This window comes from Atractosteus spatula, chromosome 7 (genome assembly GCF_055471065.1).
Source record: "Atractosteus spatula isolate fAtrSpa1 chromosome 7, fAtrSpa1.hap1, whole genome shotgun sequence".
NCBI lineage: Eukaryota > Metazoa > Chordata > Actinopteri > Semionotiformes > Lepisosteidae > Atractosteus > Atractosteus spatula.
In genome coordinates, this window is record NC_142712.1 from 44,991,913 (window position 1) to 45,018,314 (window position 26,402).

The 26,402-nt window shown below is 38.0% G+C and overlaps 2 protein-coding genes across 2 annotated transcripts in view; both read left to right on the forward strand.

Annotated features, from left to right (window-relative positions):
- The window catches only part of LOC148831120 (cell surface hyaluronidase CEMIP2-like), a 48,046-nt gene extending 22,397 nt beyond the window's left edge, over positions 1 to 25,649 (forward strand). Inside the window, exons 14-26 of the mRNA XM_088920006.1 lie at positions 454 to 585; positions 1,061 to 1,096; positions 3,127 to 3,279; positions 4,166 to 4,343; positions 5,928 to 6,143; positions 13,414 to 13,622; positions 19,032 to 19,214; positions 20,147 to 20,227; positions 20,308 to 20,530; positions 22,079 to 22,180; positions 23,305 to 23,465; positions 23,981 to 24,090; positions 25,344 to 25,649. Coding sequence (XP_088776132.1) covers positions 454 to 585; positions 1,061 to 1,096; positions 3,127 to 3,279; positions 4,166 to 4,343; positions 5,928 to 6,143; positions 13,414 to 13,622; positions 19,032 to 19,214; positions 20,147 to 20,227; positions 20,308 to 20,530; positions 22,079 to 22,180; positions 23,305 to 23,465; positions 23,981 to 24,090; positions 25,344 to 25,564 — 2,005 coding nt within the window. The 3' untranslated portion in view covers positions 25,565 to 25,649. The remainder of the gene's footprint in view (positions 1 to 453; positions 586 to 1,060; positions 1,097 to 3,126; positions 3,280 to 4,165; positions 4,344 to 5,927; positions 6,144 to 13,413; positions 13,623 to 19,031; positions 19,215 to 20,146; positions 20,228 to 20,307; positions 20,531 to 22,078; positions 22,181 to 23,304; positions 23,466 to 23,980; positions 24,091 to 25,343) is intronic.
- Positions 1 to 26,402, forward strand: part of cemip (cell migration inducing hyaluronidase 1) — a 76,431-nt gene that overhangs the window by 9,713 nt on the left and 40,316 nt on the right. The gene's annotated exons all lie outside the window — the stretch shown is intronic.

Consider the following 26,402-nt stretch of genomic DNA (forward strand, 5'->3'; position numbering starts at 1 on the left):
AAGGCAAAATAAACTCATTTAAAATGTTTTTGCGTTTTGCATGAAGGCTTGGTTTTATTTTCTTACCCATTCTCATTGTATTACTGAAAACCCCATAGTGAGTAACAAAATCATTTGTTGTGTATAAATCTGTATTATGATGATAGCTGTGCCTCTGTGTTTTAAAATTCGATTGCTTTATCTCCAGGTTCTAAAGCAACATAAACCTTAAATCTTTCAATAATTTCTGTGTCTAAGATCCCTTTTGCCCTCATACATTTAAATGAGAACACATTGATAAGATGTAAGTTGTTTAGTAAGATGTAAGTTGTTAGATGTTTGTTGTTTTTTGGTTGGAACCAAAAAGGTGCGGTATGCTCTGGTAATTGACAGTAGAAGTGGTTAGCAAGGCAAACATATCATACAGTGACAACAGGGTTATACAGTAGGTGTCTCATGTGGGTGATGTCCCAGGTACCGTCCTCACCAAGATGCAGATCCAGCAAAGCCAAGAGTCCCTGCTGTCATTGACGGGCTGGTAGCCTTCAAAAACAATGACCATGGAGCCTGGGCGCGAGGTGGGGACATCACTTTCCAAAACTGTGGGTAGGTTTCCCTTTTTCTTTACCTTTTCATCCACAGCACCTCCTATTTATCAGTGGTTTCCATAAACAGCTACTTAAGCAGCAGACGTAGGACTCTGTCCAGTTGTGTTTGAAATTAAGGCCCCTGCTTGCAAAGTGCTTGGTAAGGTTTCGTTTTTGAGCGCCTATGGAAATATAAAAGCCCAGCTGTGTGTAATTCAGTTCAGAACAGGAACGTGGGGAAGAAAGGCACTCAAAAATGATGATTATAGACATGTACAACATGAGGCTGTATCTTGAAGAAATTCAGGCTTATTATAGTACTTTATTTATTTTTCAAAAACCTGCAATTCATATGAATGAAATATTGCAATGTATCATTGGTCTTTTTTCCAGTTGAACATATTGGTTAAAACTTTGAAATATTATCACATGTTGCGTGATTCTGCTGATTTAAGAAATTAAACTTTAATGCTCTGATTCTGCCTTTATTTCAGATTTGCTGATAATGGCATTGGCCTCACTCTTGCCAGGTATTGTTTTTGACATAATATAAGGAATTAAGGAATTCTGAAACTAATTAGCAGTGCAGGTGCATCGGCAGTATTCTTTTCCCCCATTGCTACATTAGAAAAATACAAAATGACTCCCCTGGAACGTTTTGATACATACTGCCCACCAAAAGAAACTCATCACTCTTAATTTGCAACAGATTCACACAGTTATCTTGGAATTTATTTTTATGGCAGATGCACTGACAGTTTATTGAACAGACATGACATACTGTGGGTAAATTCATTACATTGCGTTTGTCATCAACAGGATTTATAGTGAAGGTCACTAGGCTAGTAGCTTGTGTGGGCACTGCTAGAATCAATACAAGCTGTACATGTGCAACACCTACTTTGCAGCAGGTTCAGATGCTGGGAAGCTGTCCTATTTTTCTCAGTACTGTTTACTGGTTTCCGGGTCTACGATGCCCATCTCACTGGGGCTCATGTCTGGAGAGTTGGATCGTTATAGCAGACTTGTCTCTCCCATCTCATGTGAAAGTCGTTATCGTGCTAGGATGCTGTAATGGCAGAATGAGCCTGCAGGAAGTGCAGGGGAAATGGCAGTATGAAAATGATCTTGAAAATGGACCATGCATCTCGATGCCAAACTTGGTGAGGTTTCATGACTCATGGTCTCCCAGATTGCAGTCATTCATTGACCTCATTTGGTAAACAGCAGTGCTCCTACTTAGTCAAGCATCCAGCATACCAATGCTCTGAAGGCATTGATCTCTTGATTGGCAGAGTATATTGGTTCCTTTCTGTGTGTTTCTCAGTTTTTCACCATGCTTAACATCGAACATGTTACATCACCTGCGTATTCAAAATCTACATGCTTTATTTTTTTAAATGCATACTTTCATACTGTAGATTGACACATTTCTTGTGATGCTCAGCATATCTATTGTTATCCACTGCAATATTTACTCTAAAAGTGATCTTTTAAAAGGCTTGATCATTTTTGTGAGAAACACAGAAAAGGGCAAAAATCAGCAAGTTAAAATGAGCTTAGCATGTAAGTATTAAAAATACTAATGCGGTCCAAAAACTAAAATTTACACATTTTACAGATAAGGTTATACACTACAAGACTATACATGTTTGAAAAAAGTATGGACTGATGAATGAGTTTTTGTTACACTGTAGCACAATTTCAGTTGATGCAACTGAAGCACAGCCATGCACTGTACAGGGTCTGCTTTTGTCTGCTTACTTTTATCATGAAAGGAGCACCTCCACTGGTTAAATGGGCACCATTCAAAGGCCTCTCACCTTTCAGTCTGGGGAACAGCTGGAGTTTGCAGTGTTTTATCAGCCACTAGTATGATTAGATTTAAGAGAGGCATATCTGTAGGAATTTGCAAGATACCTTTTTTTCAAGAAAATAAATGCTCTGCTCTGCTTTTTTTTAGCAACACCATTGGAGCAGTTGCAGAATGTGATAAGCTGTTATCTATGTATAAAAAGGTGTAGAATTTATAGGATTCCTGGAGCCAGGCAATGCTGAGCAGGATATTGAATTAGCCAGTTCTACGTGCAGAACATTCCTAGTACAATCACTGCTAGTTGCTTTAATTACAGCAGATTGAAAACAAGTCCTTAAATGTATAATAAAGTTAAATCTGCTTTATATTATATATTATCTATGTAAACCACTACTACAAACCCTGAAGAACATGTTTCCAACTTGCATTTTTTATATACATATTGTAAACTTTCTGTATGCAGAATTATTCAGTAATATATGATATTTTCTAGACGCATTAGATGGCTGAATGACTGAGTGTTCCTTTTTGCCCTCCAGGACAGTGGTTGCTAAGAGAACACCCTGACATTTGCTTTCATTGAATCATAAGACAGTGTACATTATGATGAATGCTCTAACATATCTTACATATTTCATTTCCTAGATACAGTATTTAAAACGTATCAGATTTTAGCGTTCCATAATATTTGTACTTAATTTAGCCTGCAATTCATTCAGCACTTTGTTATCATTCTGTGAATAGTGATGGAACTTTCCCAACTGATGAAGGCTCCAGCCTGGAGGTGACCAAGTCTATATTTGTTGGCGAGAGCAGTAATGTGGGCAGCCATGGAGGCCAGAACAGCTACTGGGGTGAGGGAGCCAACAGAGAATACAGAACCCTCCCCAGGAACAAGTGAGTTTTTTAATGTATTTTTAACAATTTACCTTCAGGCTTTGGGTGAAATTCAGCCTTAAAGATCACAGATCCCATGTCCTATACCTTTTATGTTCTCCTGCAAGTGTGTTCCAAAGCAGGGTCATTCGACCCCGGTCTTGGAGAGCCACATTCCTGCAGGTAGTAGATGGAGCCTTTAAACCATCCATCTTGAAGGGCCTGGAACAATTTAACTACAGAACCAATTAAGTAGGTGCAGTGTTCAATGAAGTAGAGAAGTAGAGAGCATTTGCAACAAAATTGGGCACGGTGGTTAACCTTGCTGCTTCACAGCGTACAGTAGGAACCCTGGGCTTAATTACTGGAGTGCTATCTATGTGGAGTTTTATGTTCTTCCCCTGTTCATAGGGGTTTCCTCTCGGTAGTTTCCAAAGTCAAACTGGTAGGTTAATTGGCTTCTGGGAAAGAATTGGTGTTAGTGTGTGTGTGTATCTGTGTGTGCCCTGCAATGGAACCCCACATTGCACTTATTTCTTGCCAGGTTAGGCTCTGGCTCCCCCATGACTCTGTACTGGATAATGTGTTTAAAAAATGGATGAATGGATGAATTAAAACAGAAATCAGAATAGCCCTCATCCCTCAAGGATTAGTGTCACCTTCATTGAAACATTATTTGCTTGGTTGACTAATTGCTCAAACAAGTGTTCCAAGTCCTTAAATACCAAGTGATTTAGGATAACCTATAAGAATAATTTAATTGGGGCCCTCCAACACCTGGGTAGGAGACCCCTGATTTTGGCCCCTGAGAAATAAACAGAAGAATGGTTTAAATCTTGGTGATGGCTGTGAGTCTTTGTGCTTTGAGAATATGACAATTGATTTTGTTTTGTTTTGTACTGTGAAGGACTTTTCCAATTCGTGGATTCCAGATCTATGATGGACCTGTCAGATTGACCGAATGCTCCTTCAAGAAGTTCACCCCAACCTCAGACAGGTATTCCAGTGCCTTGGGATTCTTCATGAAGAACGCCTGGCAGGTCAGCCCTCAGAACAACGTGTCCTCTGTCAAGATGGAAAGAAGTGTAAGGACTTTACCTGTCCTATTCCATTTCTTAACCCCTTAACACATTGCAAAGAGAATATTAAAATATATCACAACAACACAGATATATCATCTATAGAGGTTTTGAAATCATTTTCTCTCTGTCTCTATTTTATGGTAATTGTTTGCTCTAGGTTTCATTCCAGTATGGGTTGGACAATCCTAAAATTATTTGTACATTGTTCATGTAGATCTTGAGTGCTTACAGCAGCTGTTAAGACAGCCAAAATATCCTCCATGGACTAAGAAAATATTCAAAGAATGACATGGATGTTTTTATTTATGGCGCTGCAGAAAGTATAGAGGTCATAATGATCTATAATTGCATTTCCTACTTTTTTGTAGAGCCAATTTAAGGTCAGTGTCCCCTTTCATGGAACTGTTGACTGCATTCTTGTAGAATTGCTTAAGGCACAAATTAAAACAGATGCATAGACTTCTTAAAGCCTGTTTTTCATGACAAACCAATTACAAAATAAAACTTGAATGTCCTATCCTTTTGCAAAGAGAAATGCATTGTAGTGTAAGAATGTCTGATATGGGGAGCCTTGTATAGTTCACCTCATTAAGTGTTAGTAATCAGAGATGTAAGTCAAAGAATGTATCAGTACATTTCTAATACTTCTATCAGTTTCTATAAAACAAGGCTGGATTACAGTCTGTCTGCACTATATTAAGAAAAATAGGTCACTGAACAAACATTTGATATGCAGGAGAAAACCCATCTCTTCTAAAGGTGAAAGCACAACACATGTAACATAATTAGTAAGCTTTTATTTAGTTCTTTGTGGATATTAATAGGGAAGTCTTCATTTCATTGCCTCTGGCATTCAATGCTCCTGTCTAACAGCGCCTGAACAAAACCCATTGTTCTAATTGTTCAAAGTAATTACTTTGTAGAGGAAGAGGCTTGCTCTCCTTGCTGATCCTGGACTCTCCTACTTCATCATTCTGTATTTTCTGTTTAAACTATCCCCTTTGCTTAGACTAAAAGTCTTTAGGTGCAACAACAGCAGTTCTGTTTTCTTGGCAGAGAATGACTAACGCTAATTAATTTCACTCTGTACTATAGTCCGTATTAAATGTACGCCAGACTTGCTCAGATTATAAAAGCTCAAGCAGTTGCTTTGTATGAATTCCCAGGCCAGTGTCATGCCCAAGATGATTGTGAATTTGTTGGACACTTTTGAGGTTTGAATGTTATTTCCCATTTTCTCAGAAGCTGAATTTCTTGTCTATTATTGCCAGCTTTCTGCTATTGTTGCAAAATGATCTGTTTAAGAAAAAGCTTTTAGCTAACACCAAGAGAAGGCTCTAATGAAAGGATCAAATAACTGCATTTACACTTTTGGATTGGATTTTAAAGGTAACATGACCCTTCTAGCTGTGTCACAGTGTGCCAAACAGTCTTTCTTTTTTGCCTCCTGTTTGAGAAAGTAAACTTTCTCCAAATATTTGTTGCCCAGTTTTGGGCACTTCATGACAGACTGAACAGCTGAATCTTGCACATATTTACTGTAGAGATAGACCTGTTTTTTATCTGGTATCTTTGCTTTACAATTAGGTGGGCCTGAATGTGTTCTTTGGCAAGCCAGGCCAGTGGTTTGGTGCTAATGACCTAGATGGGGACAAAACCTCCATCTTTCATGACCTGGATGGATCAGTAACCGGGTACCCAGATTCCTACATTGCCAGAGTGGACAACTACCTCATCCATCACCCTGGCTGCCTCACTGTACCCAGGTGGAATGGTGTTATATGCAGTGGACAGTATGCACAGGTAATGCACTTGTTTTCTGGAGAAATTGTTCTCATAGTGTTTATGGGTTTACCATTCTTACACAGTCCAGTTTCCCATTGTTCGTATTATGCTTTGCCAGCCCATTGTATGTTTTACCCTTCTTTGATCATCATTGCTTTCTGCTCTATTACCCTTTGCTGGAACAATGGAATGTTACACTATGCTTATATAAGTTTTCTAAAAGAGCAGTGTTCATTTTTCATTGATGGTGAGGTGTAATTTCATTGATGGTGGGGTGCTGCAGTGCATGCTCATTTTGAATAAACTGACAAGTTTATCTTGTGTTGGGGTTTGAATTGACGTTTACAAAGCTATGGGTTAAGGAAAGTAGGAGCAACCATCATTTTCAATACATCCATATTTCTTTCAATCGGATGTGGGTTAGCAACTGTAATTCTGTTTTAGGAAACTTATTTAGGAAGACAGATACCTTATTGAATTTTGAAACCTGTTTTTTGCTGTCATGCAAGACATTGGCTACACCACAGTATTGTAATTAGTAATGGGAAAAATAATGCTATAGATTAAAAGCTCCAAATGATCTCCCCATGGGGATAGGATCTTTAGAAATCAGTAGGGATTTTCATTTGACCTGAAGTGTATTGTAGTGATTCCAAAGCCTTAAACCTTTTTCAAGCATGCATTTTTACATTTAGATGTAGTATATCCCAAACCTTTCCAGTTTTGCAATCATTCAATGAATATCAAGATCTTGATCAAATTTATGTTCTATGCCAGATGTTTTGCACATCTGCATCATCTATTGACTGTCAGTACTTATTTTAGAATACATGAATTTTGTTACTTATGTTGGTACATACTGTACTAGTTTATCTGTTTCAAGTCAGATACTTAGGGTTGACTCCAGATAAGAATGCAATACATTTCTCTAGAGGAAAAATACTTTCCAATAAATTAAATATATGCAAATGAGAAGAAGCCATTAGGACCATCTAGCTCGTTTGGTTATTAGAAGCTAATTAATCTGAGGATCTCATCCAGCCGTTTTTTTTTAAAGCAGCCAGGTTATCCTCTATGTCAATATGGCTGAATTGTTTGTTCCACAATTTGTATAAAGAAGTGCCTTCTTTTCTTAGTTTTTAAGTGCACATCCAAGAAGTCTGCACTTGAGTGCTCTGGTTCATGTTTCACTGTTCATTCTGAAGAAATCCACTGGGTTGACTTTATCATTTCCATTGAGGATTTTGAATACTTGAATCAGTTCCCCTCATATTCTTCTCTGTGCGAGACTATAAAGGTTAAATGCTTTTAGCCTGTCAGTGTAGAAATTTCCTTTCAGTCTAGGACTGTATCAGATTGCTCCTCTCTGAACTTAATCCAGAGCAGCAATATTTTTTGTAATTTGGTCACAAAAGTGTGCACTACATTCTAAATGAGGTCTTAGTAAATCCTTCTTTGAACAATACAGTGCCTTGCAAATGCAACCAGACCCGGTTCACAGTGCATAGTTTTCACAGTTTTGTTGTTTTGAAGCTTGCGGTTATGACACTTTGTAGTAGAAATTAATATTTGTTCTACCACACAATCTGCAACACACATTCAAAGCAAAAAAAAAACCCAGAAAAGAAACAAGTATAGTTAATATGGAAGAAAATGTAAAGTCATTATTTCATACTATTTCAAACTTTCATATTTCAAACCTTTGCTGAAGCAAACCTAAATTGATTTAGGTAAACAAAATTACACTAATGAGCCACCATCCATGTACATGTACAGTAATACAATACAATAAAGTTCATATGAGTTCAGAATAAATATGTCTTTTTACATAAATATGTCTCTTTAAGGAGCTTCAGTCAAAGTGAAATTCAAGTAAAGATTCAACCATGAAAAACAAGCTTTCAAAACAGCTCTGGGATAATGTTCTAGAAAGAGAAGGATACACAAAAATTCAAAGACAATCACACTTTGGACATGGTGAAGCCGATCAAAAAGGTAGCGGAAAGGAAATGGAAGGGGTGTCCCTTCAAAATTCCATAAATCAAACCTGGACTGTATAGCCATGTGGAAAGAAGGAAACCATTATAGAAAAAAACGCCAAAAAATCAATTCCTGCATTGAGTTTGCAACAAATCGTTTAAGGGAATTTTTATGTGGCAATGTTTTCCAATGTCAGATAAGGCAAAAATGGGTATTTTGGTCTCAATACAGGATGTTACTGTACATGTATGTCTTGGGCAAACGACACTGTGCATCACCCAGTCAGCACCATCATTACTGTCAAGCATGATGATGACAGCGTCAAGTTCTAGGGCTGCTTCTCGTCAGCAAGGACTGATGCACAAGCTACACTGGAGTGACTTAAGAATAAGAAAGGAGATTCCTTGAGTGGACTGGCAAAGTCAAAGTCCTATTGAGAATATGTGGAATGACTTGAAACCTACTGTCCATAAATGAGCTCCAAGCAACAGGAGAGTGCTTGAGCCAATCTGCCAAGAAGACTGGATAAAAACAATTGCCCCTAAACCACTTGTGGTTGTAATTGCTACAAAAGGTTCTTCCTTCACCAAATATTGAGTTCAGGGATGCATTAGTTTTGGTATTTACTATAATATAGCTTGTCCATAGTCTTCAGTTTCACCATTCAGGTTTTGAATGATATATTAAGTTTTAAAAAATATAGATGCATATTTTTTTTAATTTGACAATTCAAAATGGAATGTTTGCCATTTTGGCAAATTTGCAATTTCCCTCACGGGATCAATAAAGTATCTATCTATCTATGTGATGGCATAGGAAGGGTCTGAATAATTTCAGGTTCCAGATTAACATTATTTGCCTTTTTGTTACCTCTCTAAAGTGTCTAAGATGTAAATAATGTGACCATATAAGTACAATTTAAAGACCTACTGTAAATCTTTTTCATAAGTAGATTCTTTGATCCTAGTGCTTCACTTATATGTAAAGGGTTTTTTTTTTCTGTACAGTACCTGCTTCTAATACACTGCATTTGCATATATTAAATGTTACAATATGTGTCAGATGTTTGCCCAGGCTTTAATGTTTGCAAATTCTCCTTTTGGTATGATGTATGAATCTGGCTGATTTACAGCCCATACCATAATCTAGATCATTGTCCTAAATTAGGAACAGCGGTGATCGTAACACAGGACCTTGTGGTACTCCACTAATTACATCACCCCAAAAGGTGCAGCCTGTTATCGAGCCAAATAATAGCTTCTTGTCCAGGTGTCTTAAGCGTGTGTAGTCCTTCACTGAGTCTGTAGATTTGGCAGTACTCTCAGATATTCTGCATAGTTTGTTCAAAGCGAAACAAAAGAAGGCTTGCACTGACTCCCCTTCTATAGAGGTTGGTAACACATGGACCATGACCATTCCTAAAACACTTTGGACCACTCTTTTCTTGGAATGTGAAAGCCAGGAGGTTGATGGGAGGGCATTTGATGAGGTGTGTGTTTGTGCAGTGATTACCATTCTTGAGCCCGGGAGGGTTCAGTATGTCCTTGTGCAGTTGCAGGTGAGGAGCATTTTGAACCTTTTTGAGCATTTTGTGGGTTATTGTGAGTCATTGGATGTGTGTAGGAATGATGCTTGCTAGGACAGGTAGCCCAGGGAGTGGAAGTATCATTTCCAGTGATAATGTACAGGGTGGCATTCAGCTGGGTGTCTACTCTGTGAGTATGCGATGATCTTGACCAGACAGGCACACAGCATTCTGCTTCTGAGAAAGACAGCTGCTGAGAATGGCACTTGTCCATTGAAGATAGATCAATACTGTCACGCCCTCTGCAGCCTGCTGTCCTTCTGGTCCCTCTCTTTCTCTTGGGCTATATATTTCCAGGTCTTGCACTCTGCCCTCGCTCAGCATTGACGTTCGGATGACCTGAGACCTGCCTAGCACCAGGTCGCCCCACGTCCGCTACCTGAGGGCATAGGTTTCTATACGGCAGTCCTGAACTCTTTGCACTGGAGCCCGGGCCTTTTTTCCCATCTCGCCGCTATGCATATGGGTCTTTTTCCGCTCTCCTGCTCCCCACGGTTTGTCCCTTTGGACGTCCGTGACAAATACATGTAAAATCATGTGTATTTATAAGTTATTTAACATATTCAAATGATATGCTGAACAGTGGAGTTTCCATGTTTTTCCACAACTGTAGTATCAGCCTTCCATATGAGCAGTTCAGGTGGGTAGCTGCGTCAGCATGCTTAGTCTGCAAAGGAACAAGTAATAGGTTTATTCCATGCTGAAAAGAGAAGAGAGAAAACACAATGTTTCGGCTGTGAAGTCTTCTTCTTTAGCCTTCTTCACACTTGAAGAAGACTTCACAGCCGAAACGTTGTGTTTTCTCTCTTCTCTTTTCAGCATGCAATAAACCTATTACTTGTTCCCTTCCATATGAGCATCTGGTGCTTCTTGATTCACAAAGCCAAGCTACCAGGTGTTGCTATTAAACAGCCCAGCCAAGCTACTGCTTTGTTTGTGTTTGCACCATTTCTACTGGGTGCTGTACTACATACAGTATATACTATCAATATCACAGATCAGGTTAATTATAAGCAGGAATCAGCCTATAAACTTGTATGTCCTGTTTATTATACATTTTAAAGTGGTACTTTATCAAAGTAAATTACATAATGTATCCATTAATTAGGTATGGGACAAAAGTAGAGGAAGCAAAATGTATTTTCTGTATTCTGCTGTTCATTCTCTGTGTTCAAGTTTGGCTTTCTAATAGAGCCAGCTGTGGTGGGTTTATATGAAGAATCCAGAATTATGTGAACTGTAACCTGTTAGCTCTCCTCTCTATTTTGTTCTGTATAAAATGTCCTATGTAAATATGATTTGTCTTAATTTATAGACACAGCATACTTATCCAGACGGCCACATTCTTCTTGTTTTGAAATTCCTAAATTTAAACACCTCATCAAAATATGGTTCTGAAGCCCTTGCTGCAGTGTGGGTGGAATGATCCATTAGCTTGCAGCCTTGTTATGACAACCATCATGTCAAATGGATTTGCTGAACTGTTTTCGGTTGCCAAATTCCAAGTTTGAATTTAAGTCTGTTTAATCAGAAGATATATTTAGCATTAAAAATGATCTTTAATTGTTTAAACACAGGGATTCTTGAACATTGCAATTGCTGAGGTCTCAGGACAAGTGGCAACAAGCTTTGAAAACAAGGTGGACTGTAAAAATGAAAACAATGCCCTTTTTAAAAAAAATTGGAATGTTCCAGTACTTATCTGGTGTTTGTGCAGTGCTTATCTTATTTGTACTTAATCAAAAAATGGAATTTTACATTGCTGTTGCATGCTTACTATTTGGCGGGGTCATAAAAACTTTTCTACACAACTGTCAGAACTAAATATATGCCATTTCTCAGTATGATTCATATATAATATCTGGGTATTTAAGGAGGATTGTCTGCTGTCTGTACTAGGGAGTTTTCATAGGACGTAATGAAGCTGGTACATAGATACTTTCGGCACAGATGTGTACTTAGTAGAAAGAAAGAACACTTGGGACTCCGAGTGCTTTTGAAGGAATAAAACGATGTAGGAACAATAATGGGGTAACAGTGGCCAGTCTTCAGCGGATGGCCTTTGCTTTCTGAGAATTTCTTTTTTGAGAAGATTAAGGTCAGCCCAACACAAAGTTATTCTGCTTATGTGGGTGTGTTGGACATGTACAGTATGCTAGAGAGCAGCATAAATACATGTTGTTTTAAACACAGCACTGCAGATTGTAAAGTGCCATTATGATTAAAATAAAACAAAAGGCCCAAATTACAATTTCTCTAAAAAAGTTAAATGTTCCATTTTAGATGTGTCTGATTTGGCTACACTTTCCTGAGCGAGATCCAGTCACAGCAGTTCCTTTTCAATGGTAAAGGCTCATTTCATCAAGCAGAGGCTTTTTGGTATTCTGGCAGCAATACAAGTCTTAGAAATCTAAATAGAGAGCATGACTTTTACTATTTTTATAGCCTTTAAAAATATAGCAAAGGGAAACCCTGAGATAATAATTTTCCATTTAAAATTATTTTGTTTTGAGAGGATATTAGTTTACCAAAATAAGCTTTTTGCCCAGTTATTTTTTGGCTACCTTTGTAGCACCTTTTTACAACCATCACATGCATTTTAAACAACTTCATTTTGACATGTGCTCTAGGAATCAGCAGGGCTTTTGTCTCAACAGGCTATGCGTGCAAATGGTACATGTCTTTCCTTCCATGCCATTTTTAGCATTCCAAATGTGTTGTTGCATGACTACATTTGACAGACGTGTAGAAAGACTTGTACAAGATGCTGATGTGGCAGGAATTTTATTAGCTACTTCTGCAGTCTAGCATTTCTGGATAGGAGACTCTAGTGTTACTGCATCAAAAGGGGATGGTTATGTTTTTAAATGTCCACAGAGAAATGTTCAAGTCTTAACAAATATATCTTGGGTTTATCAATGCATAGTTGCTTCATAACGTGGATATTAAAGCATAAAAACTCTAAATAAGAAATAGTTTTTATAACTGATCACATAATTTCTTGGTTATTTGAATCAGGGGTATTGTTTAACGATGAGATTTATGAGTTGCAGGACAAATTACCTTTTCTTATCGATAACTGTACTTCTGTAGGAGTCTGGAGCACTTAATTCAGCCATGCTTCTTAAGCTGATACCCTGAGTTCCTTCAGACAATGGTTGAGATCCTGGGATCATTTTACATATTCACAGACCTGCAAATCATCATGATCAAAGGAACAACCTCTTTTTTATCAGGACAATGTCTTCTTTTCCCCCTTTTGTTAGGATATGTTCTTCTAGTTCAGTTTTGAGAACCTGAAACTGTAATCTACCCGTGTCCCACAGATATGAAGTATTTGTCCTGTCCAGATTTAAGATTTTGTCAAACCTCCTAGCTGTGGAGCTTTCATGAATGAACCTGTACTAACCTAAAAGCTGCCAGTTTCGGTTTCAGAGTTTTATCTTTTTTTCACCTTTTTTCCCACACAGTGTCATGCTAATGCTGTGCCCACTGAGACTGATGGCTCCTGAAAGGGGAGGCAGAAATGGAGATTTGGCTTGTTGGGAGAGGCAGCCTTCTGGGGGAATTCGTTTGTAATTATTTTTTTATATTAATGATCTGATACTCCCTCTCAGGTCCCCTTAGCTGTTGCCACCACTGAGAAAAACAAGGAGGCAGGAAGCTGGAGTACAACACACACACGTACTGTATATGAAAAATAAATCTTTTCTCTGTCTACAGCTGTATATCCAAGCCCGGCGCCCCGAGAATCTGACTCTCCTCATTGCCAGGGAGACATACTCCAGTCGTCCACTGGCACTGCAGGGCGTGAACCGTGGCGCACCATACCAGCAGTACCAGCCTGTGGTGATGCTGCAGCAGGCCTACGTCATGCAGTGGAAGGGCGTGTCTCCTGAAGAGGTTATTCTCTATCCAATCAACTTTGACAGGTAGCTCACCCATCTCACACCACTGTGACTGTAGCATGGCTTTCTAGTTTTTGTTCTGCACAGAGCAAAAAAAAAATAGGGCTGTCACTATAAAAAATAATCCAAGAAAAAAAAACCTCCATATTCAAAATGACTCGGTGTACATTTTGTCCCTGTAAAATAACCCTTTCTTAGTGATGAGTCAGTTAGGTTTGGGATGTTGTCAAAAAATCCTTCCTGCTGTTTTGATTACCGGAGGTAAATGGTACTGATACTGTACTCCTATTTTAAAAGAATGCATTACTTGGCCCTCACAAAGTACCTTGTGACTGCACGTTTTAGACCGGAATGTTTTTTGGCTTACAAATGGATAGTTAAATTTTGACAAAGACTGCAAAAGACATTACAGACAAAGTCAAATTCATAACTTCATCTTAACTCACATACTGTAGGTCTTTCCAGTCTGGGACAGAAATTGATTTAATTCCCTGGGTTGCCAGCAAAATAAACATTTCTTTCTGTGTGGTGAAGGCTTTTCCATGTGGTTTGCCCAGCACGATTGGTGTTTCTGATATGAGAGTTCCATAAACTTTTTGTTGACATCCAATCTCCGCCAGATAATTGGGAATTGAATTGGAAACAAACATTGTAAATGTCGGACCCTTTGTGATGCAGTGTCAGATACCAGATGACTCTCTGTGGCACCGAAGCAATAGAGAAAAGTGAAATTAGAATTGTGGGGAACTGAAACCTTTGCCCAGGGGGTCAGATAACCACTTCTAAAGAATTCTGTCTGTATACACTTTTTTCCCATTATGCCACTGAGAGAGTGGGTGAGAGAGAGCAGGAGGGAATCTTTGAAATGAACCCTGTATGTTGTTATTTGGTCAAAGTTTGACAGGGTAATTGCTGAAAAATGTTTCAGAACAAATTGTTTTTCCTAAAGACAAGAACAGCAAATTCCAGTTTTCATCTGGCATCCTGCTGGTATCTATCATTTTGTGAATGCAAAGTTTTTGTAGCCACACTGAAAGCAAATCGCTCTCCTGGCTGTGGTACCACACTCAGTACTGAAAGCTGAGGTCTGCAAACAAAGTTTCAGTAATATCATAAACCAGGAGTTTCTGCAGTAAATACTTTGCCAAACTTACTCACATGTAAAAACCGATTGTCATTATAGAGTAATGAACTATAGCAGTGGTTCCCAGCCCTGGTCCTAGAGGAACACTGTCTCTATATCCTGTTCCAGCCTAATTCTTAACCACAGGCTAATGGATTTCAGTTTTCTATGTGTAAATTCGATTCCAGCTCTTAAAAGTTTAAATTGGTTTTGGAATTGGTATCAACCCTGGACCAATTTTTTAGTTTCCTCCCTCATTCAGATGTGCTACTTGAAATCTAACCAATTGGACATGTAGAAGGACAAAGCAAGCACTCAGTATGGGAATGTCCATCAGAGTCATTTCCGCCTGTGTGGGTCCATCATAAATTGATCGACTTGTAGGAGCCGTTTAGTCAGATGTAACAGTAAGCAAGTTGAGGAGAGGCTGTGTTAAATTCGCATGTGTGCTGTGGGTGCTGAAGGTATTGGAAACAGTAACCGTGAAGTGGGATATTTTTGACACTAACTGAAAAAACAAGTTGAATATTGTTTGTTAATAAGTCTATGAAAAACTAACAGATCAATGAAATAATCAATTGGTACTGGAGATGTAGAGTTGAACTTGATTCTAAACAGTATTAGAGTATGCAAATATGCATTTTTATCTTTGTTTATTAAATCAAGCTGAAAGACTATAATACTGTGTACTCTTACTACCAAAACACATTCATAATATAAGAGAATGTGTGGCCCTTAGGGAGCAGCAAGAATGCTTTGTTTTGTATACACTTTTGGAGCGTCTGCTGCCTGATCTTATTTTCATTCTCCTTGTGGGATCATCTTCAGCAGAGGTTGTAATGAGGCTTTTAGTGTTTGAGAGAACTGCATGTTCTGCATGTTTTACCAGTTTTCAATGGGTTTTGGAATCTGGAGATTGTTGTGGCCATAAGAGGGGATTGAAGTGTTTGTCATGTTCCTTAGGCCAACTTCACTGGAGGCTAACACATATTGCTCATCACTGAGAGAGTCTTTTCTCAAGATTTTGTTTGACAGGCAGTGCCTACTCTTTTGCCAGTGAGTGTACTCCATATCTCCTTTCATTTGTCTGTCTGTGAGTGGGGTGTCACACATCTGCTACAGTATCTGTTAGACAGTGTTTATTTTTCTTTTCACAATTTCTTTCCATAATGTGACCACTTGTATTCCTCAGTTTCAGTTATGGCTATTTAATAAGACTAGAGGAATTATGTCTCATCTTTGTTCATGTTAACAAAAACAAAGAAGTAAACATTCTGTCTTTTTTATGAAAGGGAATAAGGATTGAAGAAAACTGGTTTATGTAAATATATTTTCACAGTTTCTCCTGTTATTGCAGTATGCGTCTGTGAAATAGCCAAAGACAAGAATTCAGGCTGCAACCAAAATTTTTAAATGTTTTTAATGAGCAAGAAATGACAGGACTTCTTTTCCCTTAGGTCTCCTTTGCAGAAAAGTGTTCTTGACTTCTCAAAAGAACAGTCTCATCTCCCATTTTCCTTGGAGTTAGGGGTAGAGAGCAGTTCTGCTTTCAGAAATGCAAACATTTTATGAAGATCTGAAAAGTGAGAGTAAATGTTTCAAATGATTAAACTGGTGTGTAGGCCAAATTGCTTTATATAATCATGGCGGGAGGGTTTATTAAATAGGCCTAAGACCTGCCTGTTACATCTAAATGGGCTTTTTTTTTGCTTATATATTATTCTACATACTGTATACATTTGCAGCTTTCCTAAGCATCATGCAAAGAAAGCCCTGGGCATATGTTGTTTTATTGTTACATAACTTTTAACATCTGTTTCTTCTGTGTTGGATTGCAGTTCACTATTACAAGGTTGGTAGAGTCAGTTCTCCAGGTATTTGAGCAGCCTTGGAATCTGAAGCTTGGAGAAATAAAAGAGAGATGTTTAACTCTGATTACTAATTTCTTTCATCCTTCTTCCCTATTACAATTTGATGTAATCTGTGGATAAGTCTTAACAGGACAGAAGCTACATTTGTTTTTTAATAGGAGGATTGTGATTTGTTTTAAATCTTGGTATTGGTGTAAAGTTGTCATTCTAGATTTGAAATTAAGTTTTCTGAATTTTTTTATGTGGATGGACATCCAGATTCTTTTTATGTTATTGAAATGTTTTGCTGAAATGATTTCCTCAGGGTTTTTGGGCAGCTTGCAGAGCATGCAATTTTAAGGTCACGGGTTTCTGGAGTAACATGTTGATAACAAGTGTTTTTTTCATTTCAGAGTGGTGTAAAATAGTTTACAATTTCTGTGGCACCTTGAGGAAAATCTATAGGTGTTCAGTGGAGGTGTAGATTTGTTGTCAAGGGTTTCAATCATCATGGAAGCCTTTCTTCCCACTCTTTGGAGCATGTTGTTGGAATGAGCCATGAAATATTGCAGAATTTATGGAAATGAGTTTATTAAAAATGTTCCATGTTCCATGTTCTGCTGGTGTTACTGTAATCCACAATGTGGCTGTCCACATTGGTACTGCCTTCAGAACAACCTACAAGGCTGTCTTCATTTTTGGTATAACTTTGCAACTATTTTAGATTAGGCATTGCTTTATTCCTAATAAATGCAAAATGCAACTGTTTCAGATGGTGGTCTGTCAGTAAAGAGTATGCTAAACATTTTTATTTAAATTGAAACACTCAACCCCCAAAATAGGATACTAAAAATCTCTCTTTAGAGGAATCTTGTTCTACTGTATATACTGTACAAAATATAATGTCTACACAAGAATACCATGTCTTTGCATTGTAATATGAAAAAGTTTTATTTATGTTAAAGAAAGAAATGTCCACACAAAAACCAATGTATCACCTGCAACAGAGAGCCATGCTAATTAGTTGTTTGCACTAAGCAGCTGTTGAAATTGATGTACAAATTACATTTTCAGAGATGTGTTTGGTCCTCAATCTCAGCTTTTTGAAGGGTAGTACATAGACTTATCACCCACATGGAAAATTAAGAAGATTAATAGAAGCATCCAGTTTTGCCTTGTCTAAGACATGGCTCAAGGATAGAAAACTAACCAACCATTTAATTCTTACATGAAACGCGGCAGTTTCGAAGGGCTAGAAAGTGCATCACTCAAATGTATTCCATTTTTGTAGTATTCTGGAAAATTTCTTAAAGTATTACTCATCAGTTATGGTCCATTGGAAAATTGTGTCCATGTCAAAGACCTATGCATATACAGTATACTGTAACAGGACAAGTCTATACCTGCTTCAGACAGACTAATGAAAGATGTATTCAACCACACATCAGTTACTTCATTGTCTTTACACCTTATTAAAAACTTGTAAACAATATTACATTTTACCATTGTTTATTCAAGTTGTAGAGCTCTCCCTGGCTTTACAGTTCAGTATCAGTACTCAGAATGTAGAATTAACACTAGTTTGTATTCTGTGAAGAAGTCCAGGTTATTTCTTAGAAATTAGCCCAGTCCTATTAGTATTGATTGGCAGCCACTTTTTTAATAATGGAAAGGAAAGACATCCTACTGTTTACATATTAATAGATTAAAAAAAACTTTAATTCCTTGATCATTTTATTTCAATGTAGTAGACAAAAAAGCTGTTCCTTGGGGGTGGGGTCCATGGCTGCCTGTTCACTTTTGAGGGTTCAGAAAGTCTCCTGTCACCTATGTGACAAATATGTAGCATTGCTGGAGGTTAAGCATTCAAATTCAACCAGCTCGATTGTAAACCTGATTTGTCTGCATATCAATGCTTAATCACTTTCCTGTGGATAATTTTCTCGCCATTGTGTCAGAACATATAGACGGGTTACAGCACAAGTTAAGCTTACCCTGGGGAGTAAGCACCTCTTTCATCACTTGTTGAGTAAGGCTTTTTGGATGTCAGTCAAATTACATTAAACCTCCACAATTATCTGTTCTACCGTATCACACTGCTTGTGCACTGTCAGACAATCTACGTGACAGAACTCATACATGTTGATAGGATTTTAATCTACTGAAAAATGGTCTTCTGGAAACTGTGTTTAGAAATTGATTTATGTTTATTTAAACAACTGAAAAAAAAACAGATGTAGCAGCTGGCAAACCTTTAATTTCTGTAAGACTTGCCATTGATGGTATAGATTGAAAATTACACTGGAAATATTTACAAGGTACTGTACATACTCAATTGTTTTTGAAACAGGTTTACTTGCATAGAGGCTTAAAAACTAGATAAACCTTCCCATCTGCTGCATCAGTTGTCATCAATGCTGAGCAATTTGGGCTCTCTTGACTTAGTGTTTTGCTTTGCAGAGGAAACTGGATTCAAGTGGCCCTCTGTTATCCTCAAGGCACAACGTTTAGGATTGTATCGGACATAAACCAGCGCCAGACTGGGAAAGTGCACAGTGTGGAGCACTACACTCCTGCCTCCTCCGTAGAAGCAGTTCTGGAGAATCCCAGCAAGAGGCTTTTCTACTTTGACAGCCAGTCAGGGTGAGTGGATCTGAGATATCATCAAACATCAGCAAGCCTGTCTCATTGGTTAACATAGTAAACTGTAGAAAAAAAGTACTCATCGCCACCAGAATCAATCTGCTTAAATAACAGAAACAGATCAATCAAATTGTATCTCAGATATTTATAGACCATATCAGTGCAAAATTCAGGAGATCCCAAGCAAAGGTATACTGCAGTCAATTGTTTCTCATTCACTGATGTTCCAGAATTTCATGGTTTTAATCTCGGGATCCTGGATTGGATGCATGAATTTGGTGTCATAAATGTTATTCCTTACTGTACATTGTGGTTCCTGAAGTACATAGACTTGCACCTTGGATATAAGGACAAGCATGTACATGCACTATATTATTGCACTAAATGAAGAAATTCACGTATTTGAAGATGTTCCATTAAAGTGGTATTCTATCAGTCTATGCTGCCCTTTAGTTCTGATTGAGCAGACACAGATTACAGTAATAGACCTCAACATGCTGTGCTGCTATGTGTTGGAATATTCTTGAGAGATTTGCCAAGCTAAATTTCTATTTCACCATCTCCTGCATTTTTGTTTCATCATCAGCATTCCAGTCTTACAACTATAAGAATTATTTCAGTACCGGGACGGTCACTTTTTGTTCAGTGTCCTTGTGCAACATAGTGGTTTTGTTTGATGCAATGGTATGTGGATTTTAAATGAGAAACCTTACACCATTTCTGCCCTTTCCCACACCAAGGACATAGGGTAGTCTGCTCTTTGGTATATTGGGACAGGGTCAGTTATTTTAATCCTTCATTAATGTGTGAGGAAAGTGTTTAATTACAGTGGCTGACAGTGACCGTGTGCATCACTATCCTGTTGCTCCTCAATAAGTGAAGAGCAGAGAGAGCAACCTAATGACTCATAGAGAACATTTTTTTCTTTCCAGCTTTCAATTAAAAAGACATATAGCCACCACAGGGAATAAAGAACAGAGCAGTTCAGTCATGAGGGGGCACAAGCAAAGGAGGTACTGAACACGAATTTCCCAGATTTGCAGGGTTAGTTCAGCCTAATTAATATGATTCACCGCCTTCTCCTGATGGCCAGGTACCTCTTCCTGCACTTGCAAGCCAGTCACCCACGCAAGGGCCACAGCTACTGCTCCAAGCTGGGCTGCGAGAGAGTCAAGATTCTGGCACGCTCCGTTTCCACAACTCCCCAGGCCTGCCCGCCCAATCCCTTCCCGGTGAAGAGCCGCGGGATCCCTGCCAAACGCCTCTGGGTTTCTCAGCGAGTGGGGACACCCTGCAGCCTGTGCGGCGCCCAGCAGGTATGGAGGCTGGTCTTGCAATGGCACCCTGCCAGGCTGTCAGCCCAGCGGGTCTGTTTGTTGCTGAAAGGTTTAGCGATGTCGTCTCCCCATCTTCTCCCCAGCTCAGATGGAATCCTACAAAGCATGTTCCAAGCTTGGCACAGGTTACATTGCTGAATTTATCTTGAGCTTTTAACAGTGTTAAAAAGGATAGTGTTTTTCAAATTGCACACAGCAGATTTTGCCATTTGCTGATGTAAGTCTCAGAGGTATGTATTATCTGTTTGGCAATGGGGTTGATCTGTCTCAGTCTCCTTTATCCTATCCTCCTTCATGCCCTCCTGCCAGAGGCAGGGAGCTATGGGGAAGCAGGCAGCAGCAGTTCGTTAATCTTTGGGAGTTTTCAATCAGGTTTAGGAAGGAAGGTGGGTTCACTGCAATGAACAGTACTTAATAAACTACACTGCTCTGCTGCCATTATATTTTAGACCTTAAAAAATTTAGCAATTCTGCAGAATTCAGTATAGAAATCATATTTGGTTGTAGAATCTTGTAGTAACTACTAAAATATTGGAAATACTGTATCTCTTTTGTTTAAACTGCTCTAATGCAAGTTTACATTCCTAAACAGCAATTTTGTAAAATTAATTGACGAATAACATTTTAATTTTAAATGTTGCCAATTCGTATATTTGATAAGTCATGTGACATCCTTGCATCTAACCAAATATTAAAGTCATTTAAGTATACAATACAAAACAGACTTTCAGGATTATTAGTGTTCCAAACACTGTGTTGTGTATATTACATTGATGGATATTTTTATTTGTTTGTTTATTTTTTGATGTTTTATGTGAACAGAAATAGAGTGTTTTTTCTGGCAAGAAATGATTAAACTGACTTTATTCTTTTTTAGATCTTAGACCAATCATAGTTACATTGAGCCTGGTAGCATTCGGTAATGTTGTATTTCATTTTAATGTGATACAATACATACAGTACATACTTAGATCTTACACTTGAAAGAAAAGTAGAGTCTTCTGCCTCTGTTTTTTGTGTTCGGTTCAGATATTTGTAATCATTAACCAGGTTTAGAAACCTTTGTGACTGATATTGTTATAGCACTTATAATGGGTTCTTCAATAAGTACATGCCTGTTTGGGAAATTAATTTAAAAATGATATTTTTAAAGAAACATAACCCTTTTTCTACTTTGGGGACATTTTATTTATCTTTAAAAAAGATTTTTAGCTTATACATTTTTTAAAATGGAGCAAAACTCTACATCTCAGCCACTTATGTTGTAAATGTATTAAGAGCATGCACTTTAGTAGAAATAATAAAAAAAGAGTTGTACAGTTTGCCACAGAATAATTGAAAATCTCAGCTGAATTGTTAAAAAAGTGGGGTTTAAAAAGTTTTACTTTTTAAAAAAAAAGTCACAGAATTCTGAAAGGACTCATAGTCTGTTCTTCTAACTAATGTATTCTGTGATGACAAGTGGATCTTCTTTATGTTTCCACTTCTGTTTCATTGATTTCCCTGGTTTTAACTGTGTGATCATAGGTTGCCATCTCCAGTGAGCCATTCAGAGAATATGTGAGAGTGCAGGTTCTCTCACTCAGCAGAGCCAATATAGTAAATGGGCTAAAGTCTGCTTTCATTAAGGTAAGTGATCAAGGTTCATTATGGATGCCTTTTATATAAGCAAAGAGCTGTTTAATGATCTGCTGCTATATGAAGTATCTGACCATGAGACCAGGAGATAATAAGCTGCTTGTTCTAATTAATTTTTAATATATCATTACTTGAAGGGGGCTTAATGAGGGTAGAACCTTACGCTCCTTGGAAGCTGGAAAATAATCTACACACAGAGCTGAAAGTAACATGATCTGCCTGGCTTAGAGTTCTTGTTACACCATCGCTGCTTACAGAAGAGTTTTTCCAATACAGGCTAGACTAGCAAATCTGACATGTGCACTGTCTACACCTCAGATCCCCTGCTTTAACCCAGAAAAGCCTCCACACTTGGACAGGATCTAGATTTGGAACTGTCTGTGTAAAAGTTCTTGGTAATACTTCAAAAATCCCTCTGTACATTAGATGAGTTAATTGACATTATCAGAGCAAATGTGGACTTTGTAGAAAACATGTAAAGAAGGATTAGAATGCTCAGTGTGGAAACAAAAAGATAACAGTGTTTCAATATAGAGCTTGTCAAGTCATTTATGTCAAATTTCAAAATGTGTTCTAAAACTAGTTTAAAACATCCTAAAACATTTCTGAACTCTCAGCCACTAAAATAATCATCTTCTTCTTTATAGTACAGAGGAGAGGTGCGCAGCAAGGGAAGACCGGTGAATTCTGTGCATTAATGTGGTAGAATGCATTTCACATGAATAATTTGACCTAGTTATTTTACAGTGCCATAGCAGTCAATTATATTTCATTACATGGTTTTTATGGGACATGAGCATGTGGTTTGTGTGGATGTCTGAGGATGCCACGTCAACAATTATTTCTATTAATTTCCTGAACTGACGTAAAGAATTGAATCTTGACCAGGTCTCCATTGTAAATGAAAATATGTTCTCTGTTGAATTATCTGGCTAAATAAAGGATTAAATTAAAAAATCAAAACAGCATCACTGTTAACAACTATTGTTTCTGGGTTAAATTCAGTGTGTGACATGGAATAGATTAAAAAAACATTTATTCAAGTCTCTGAAGTAAGTTACTTAATTCAAAATTCCATGTTATAGCTGTAAACAAGTCACTTTTTTATCTTTTAGGTGAATGATGAAGTCTTCCTATTTAGAAAGCAAGGATTGCTTTTTGTGGTGGTGGATGCATGCACTGGAGAAATTAAAAGCAGACGCCACTTTGAAATTCTGACTGTATCTCAAGCTTCCAGTGCTATTAACTCTTACATCATCTCTGCTGTCAAAGACAGGTCAGACAACACGCAGCGTATTGCAATAATGAGATTCTCTATTTTATTGTTATCCATGGCCATCTGTTTTAATGGTGCATTAAGTTGCAGCAGCAGCACTTAAAGCCTAACAGGCCCACAGAGATCATAAAGCTTGCTTTTTGTGCAACTGGGACTGTTAAGAGTGCAGCAAAAAAACTTGAGATAGAAACTTTCTTTTCAATTTTTCATGCTCAAAAATCTCTGTCCTTCCAAAAATATAATGCTTTTTTTCCAAACTCAAATTTTGACTTTCATTCACAGTATTTGCTCTTGATTTAAGACTTCTGATAATTCTTAATGTATTTCACAGAACTACATCTGCATTGAAATAATATTTTACTTTTCCCCAATGAATTTGCATCTATTGCTGTACCACTGATTCTCTTGATTCAGTGTTTTGAATTGACCTGGTGCAGAATGCAGAGGGACAGTATATTAGAGAGTTTGATATAGATTGTCTTTTGTAACTTTGTGCTTGTCTTCCTGTGTGTTAGGTCAATAGTTCTGGTGTGCTCCAGAGATATCAAGGATCTGCCCAGAGACCCTGGGATTCCTGCCTTTATCAAGCTAGGCTCTTCAAAGCCTATCGGCCTCTTCAGGAAAGGTGATGTAATGGTTAAAGGAAAGGTCTATCTTTTTCAGGCAGGTCCATGGCTGAATGTCCTGACTGCGATCTGAGCAAGCACTGGCACTCTCTGAAATAGGAGTGGCACAACTCAGTCTGAGCAAGTGAATAAATGCTTTGTTTTTTTTACAAACCGGCTTGCAGAAAAAGCAAAGACTCCTCTGCATATTGTGAGAAACAGCTACTGTGTTTAAACGTCTGCCTTTTTTGTAATAAAAGGCCACGAGAAAAAGAGCTTGAAAATGCAAGTGTGCAAGCATTGTTCATTAATGATTTATTACCCCTCTTCAGTCCAACTCCTTCTGTTGAGCCTTTGGTCTTCCTGAATGAATGCCTGAATGAATGAACTAAGGGGGAACTACAGTAGCTTTAAAGTAGAGTTTTGGAAATCCATTGTTTCTGTTGTAAGAGCACTTTCATGCTCACTTTCCTTGTTTGAATGTGGTGGTGTCGCCTAGGCTGGAACACTGTTCTGTGTGCTACCAAGTAGTGGTGTTAATGGGTTTTTAATATTGATTCAACCAGCTGTACATTAGACCCTTTCAAATTGTATTGTACGTGGCATCCAGCCTGAATCAAGGCGCATGTCATTCAGATTTCACAGAACTAAAAGAGGCAAAACCTCTTTCATTTAGATATTATAATTTAAAATATTAAATAGTGACATTTACAGTTGTCTATCTTCACTGCAGACTTTGGCATTACCTCTCACATGCTCTTTTAGTTTTGGCTAAAAGACAATACTGTGCAGAATTGTGTGCCAATAGGCCTGTGTTCAGATTGGTTTCAGGAATACAGTTTAGAAAAAAAGAATTGGGCTATTAATTTCTCATTGAGCCGAAGGAAAAATAAATCCGGCAATAATGAAACAGGTCAAGCAAGTGTTTTACGTGCACTTGAGTTGTCGTCTTAATTAAATGCTGGAGGAATAGGAAGTGAAGAATTAGAAAACCTTGATTTAAAATACAAAGAGGTTTTGCCTTCCGTGAGCCAACAGAATTTGAATTAGCCCCAATCATTTGGTGTTAACGAAAAACGTCAGCGTTAATTTCCTCTGTGTAGTGTATTCCAAAATGGTTCAGCCAGACTTAAGAGCTAGGATACCCATTCGCAGGCCTAGTCCAGAGGAAGAGGAGTGCAGCTGGTTAACTACTCAGCCAGTCACTGAGTATTAACTGCTGCTGTAGAACTCTACTCAAATCTTTTTTTTTCTTTTTCTTTTTCTTTTACAGGAAGCTTTGCTTTGTTGGGCTATAGAGGCCACTCTAAACCATCTTGGATTAAAATAGTAAATCGATCAAATGGAAAAGAAGCTGCCTCCATTCAGCACTATGTTCCTCTCAGGCTGAAGGAGTACAAGTGCCCTGGCCAGGGCAGAGAGTACCGGAAAGATGAAAAGCTCCTGAAAGGATTACTGCAGCAAGGCCTCACCGGGGCACCCCTGGGTGGATAATGGCATTCCATCTTTTCTTTTCATCACTTATATCATTACAACTGTATGTATCAAAAAATAAATAAATATATTCTTTCTAAACGTATGTGATGTACTGTGTTTCATTTTTTTAGTGTCTGCTTCTTTCAGTTTTATTTGTGAAAAGTAATTTTCTGATTACTTGCACCTGAGTGTATAAACCAATTCTATTTTTAAAGTAGCAAGTACAGTAGTAAGTATGTCTGATCTTGTTTTAATATTGGAAAATCGAATGTCACTCTAAGGAGTATTCTGTTCATGCCTGGTTTTGTTTAAAGCACAAGCTAATGAAGCGTTTTGTGTATCAGTGTTATATTAGAATAAGCCTGGGGCTCATTCGGCTGGTATTAGTCTTGAGACTGTGGAGGGGTTGACAAGTGTAGTCTTTATTAGTGTATTGTGGTCAATGATTTAACTCTATGGATGCTGGGCTGGATTTAATTTTGGGCAGCGCATCACTCCATCACATCTGTGGAAGCCACTTGAGTTTTGATTAATTGATACAACGGGCCATGTCAGCATTTTTTATTTAGTCTTTCTTTTAACCAGATAAGTTATTTGAAAACAAATTCTTCTTTGCAGTGAACTGTAATACAATACCCATTTTACAGCTGAGTATTTACAGGAACAAGTCTGGATTAAGTGCTTTACTCACAGATCCTGCAGCACCGTCCTACCTGAGATCTGATCCCATTATCCTCCAGTCAAGAGCCTTGATCACTCCTGCTCACTGCTGCCCCCTATCATAGTCTCTCATAATATCACAACCCAGAATCTCCTGCTTTTCATTCCATAGGATTCAAACTGTAGTGCCAAATAT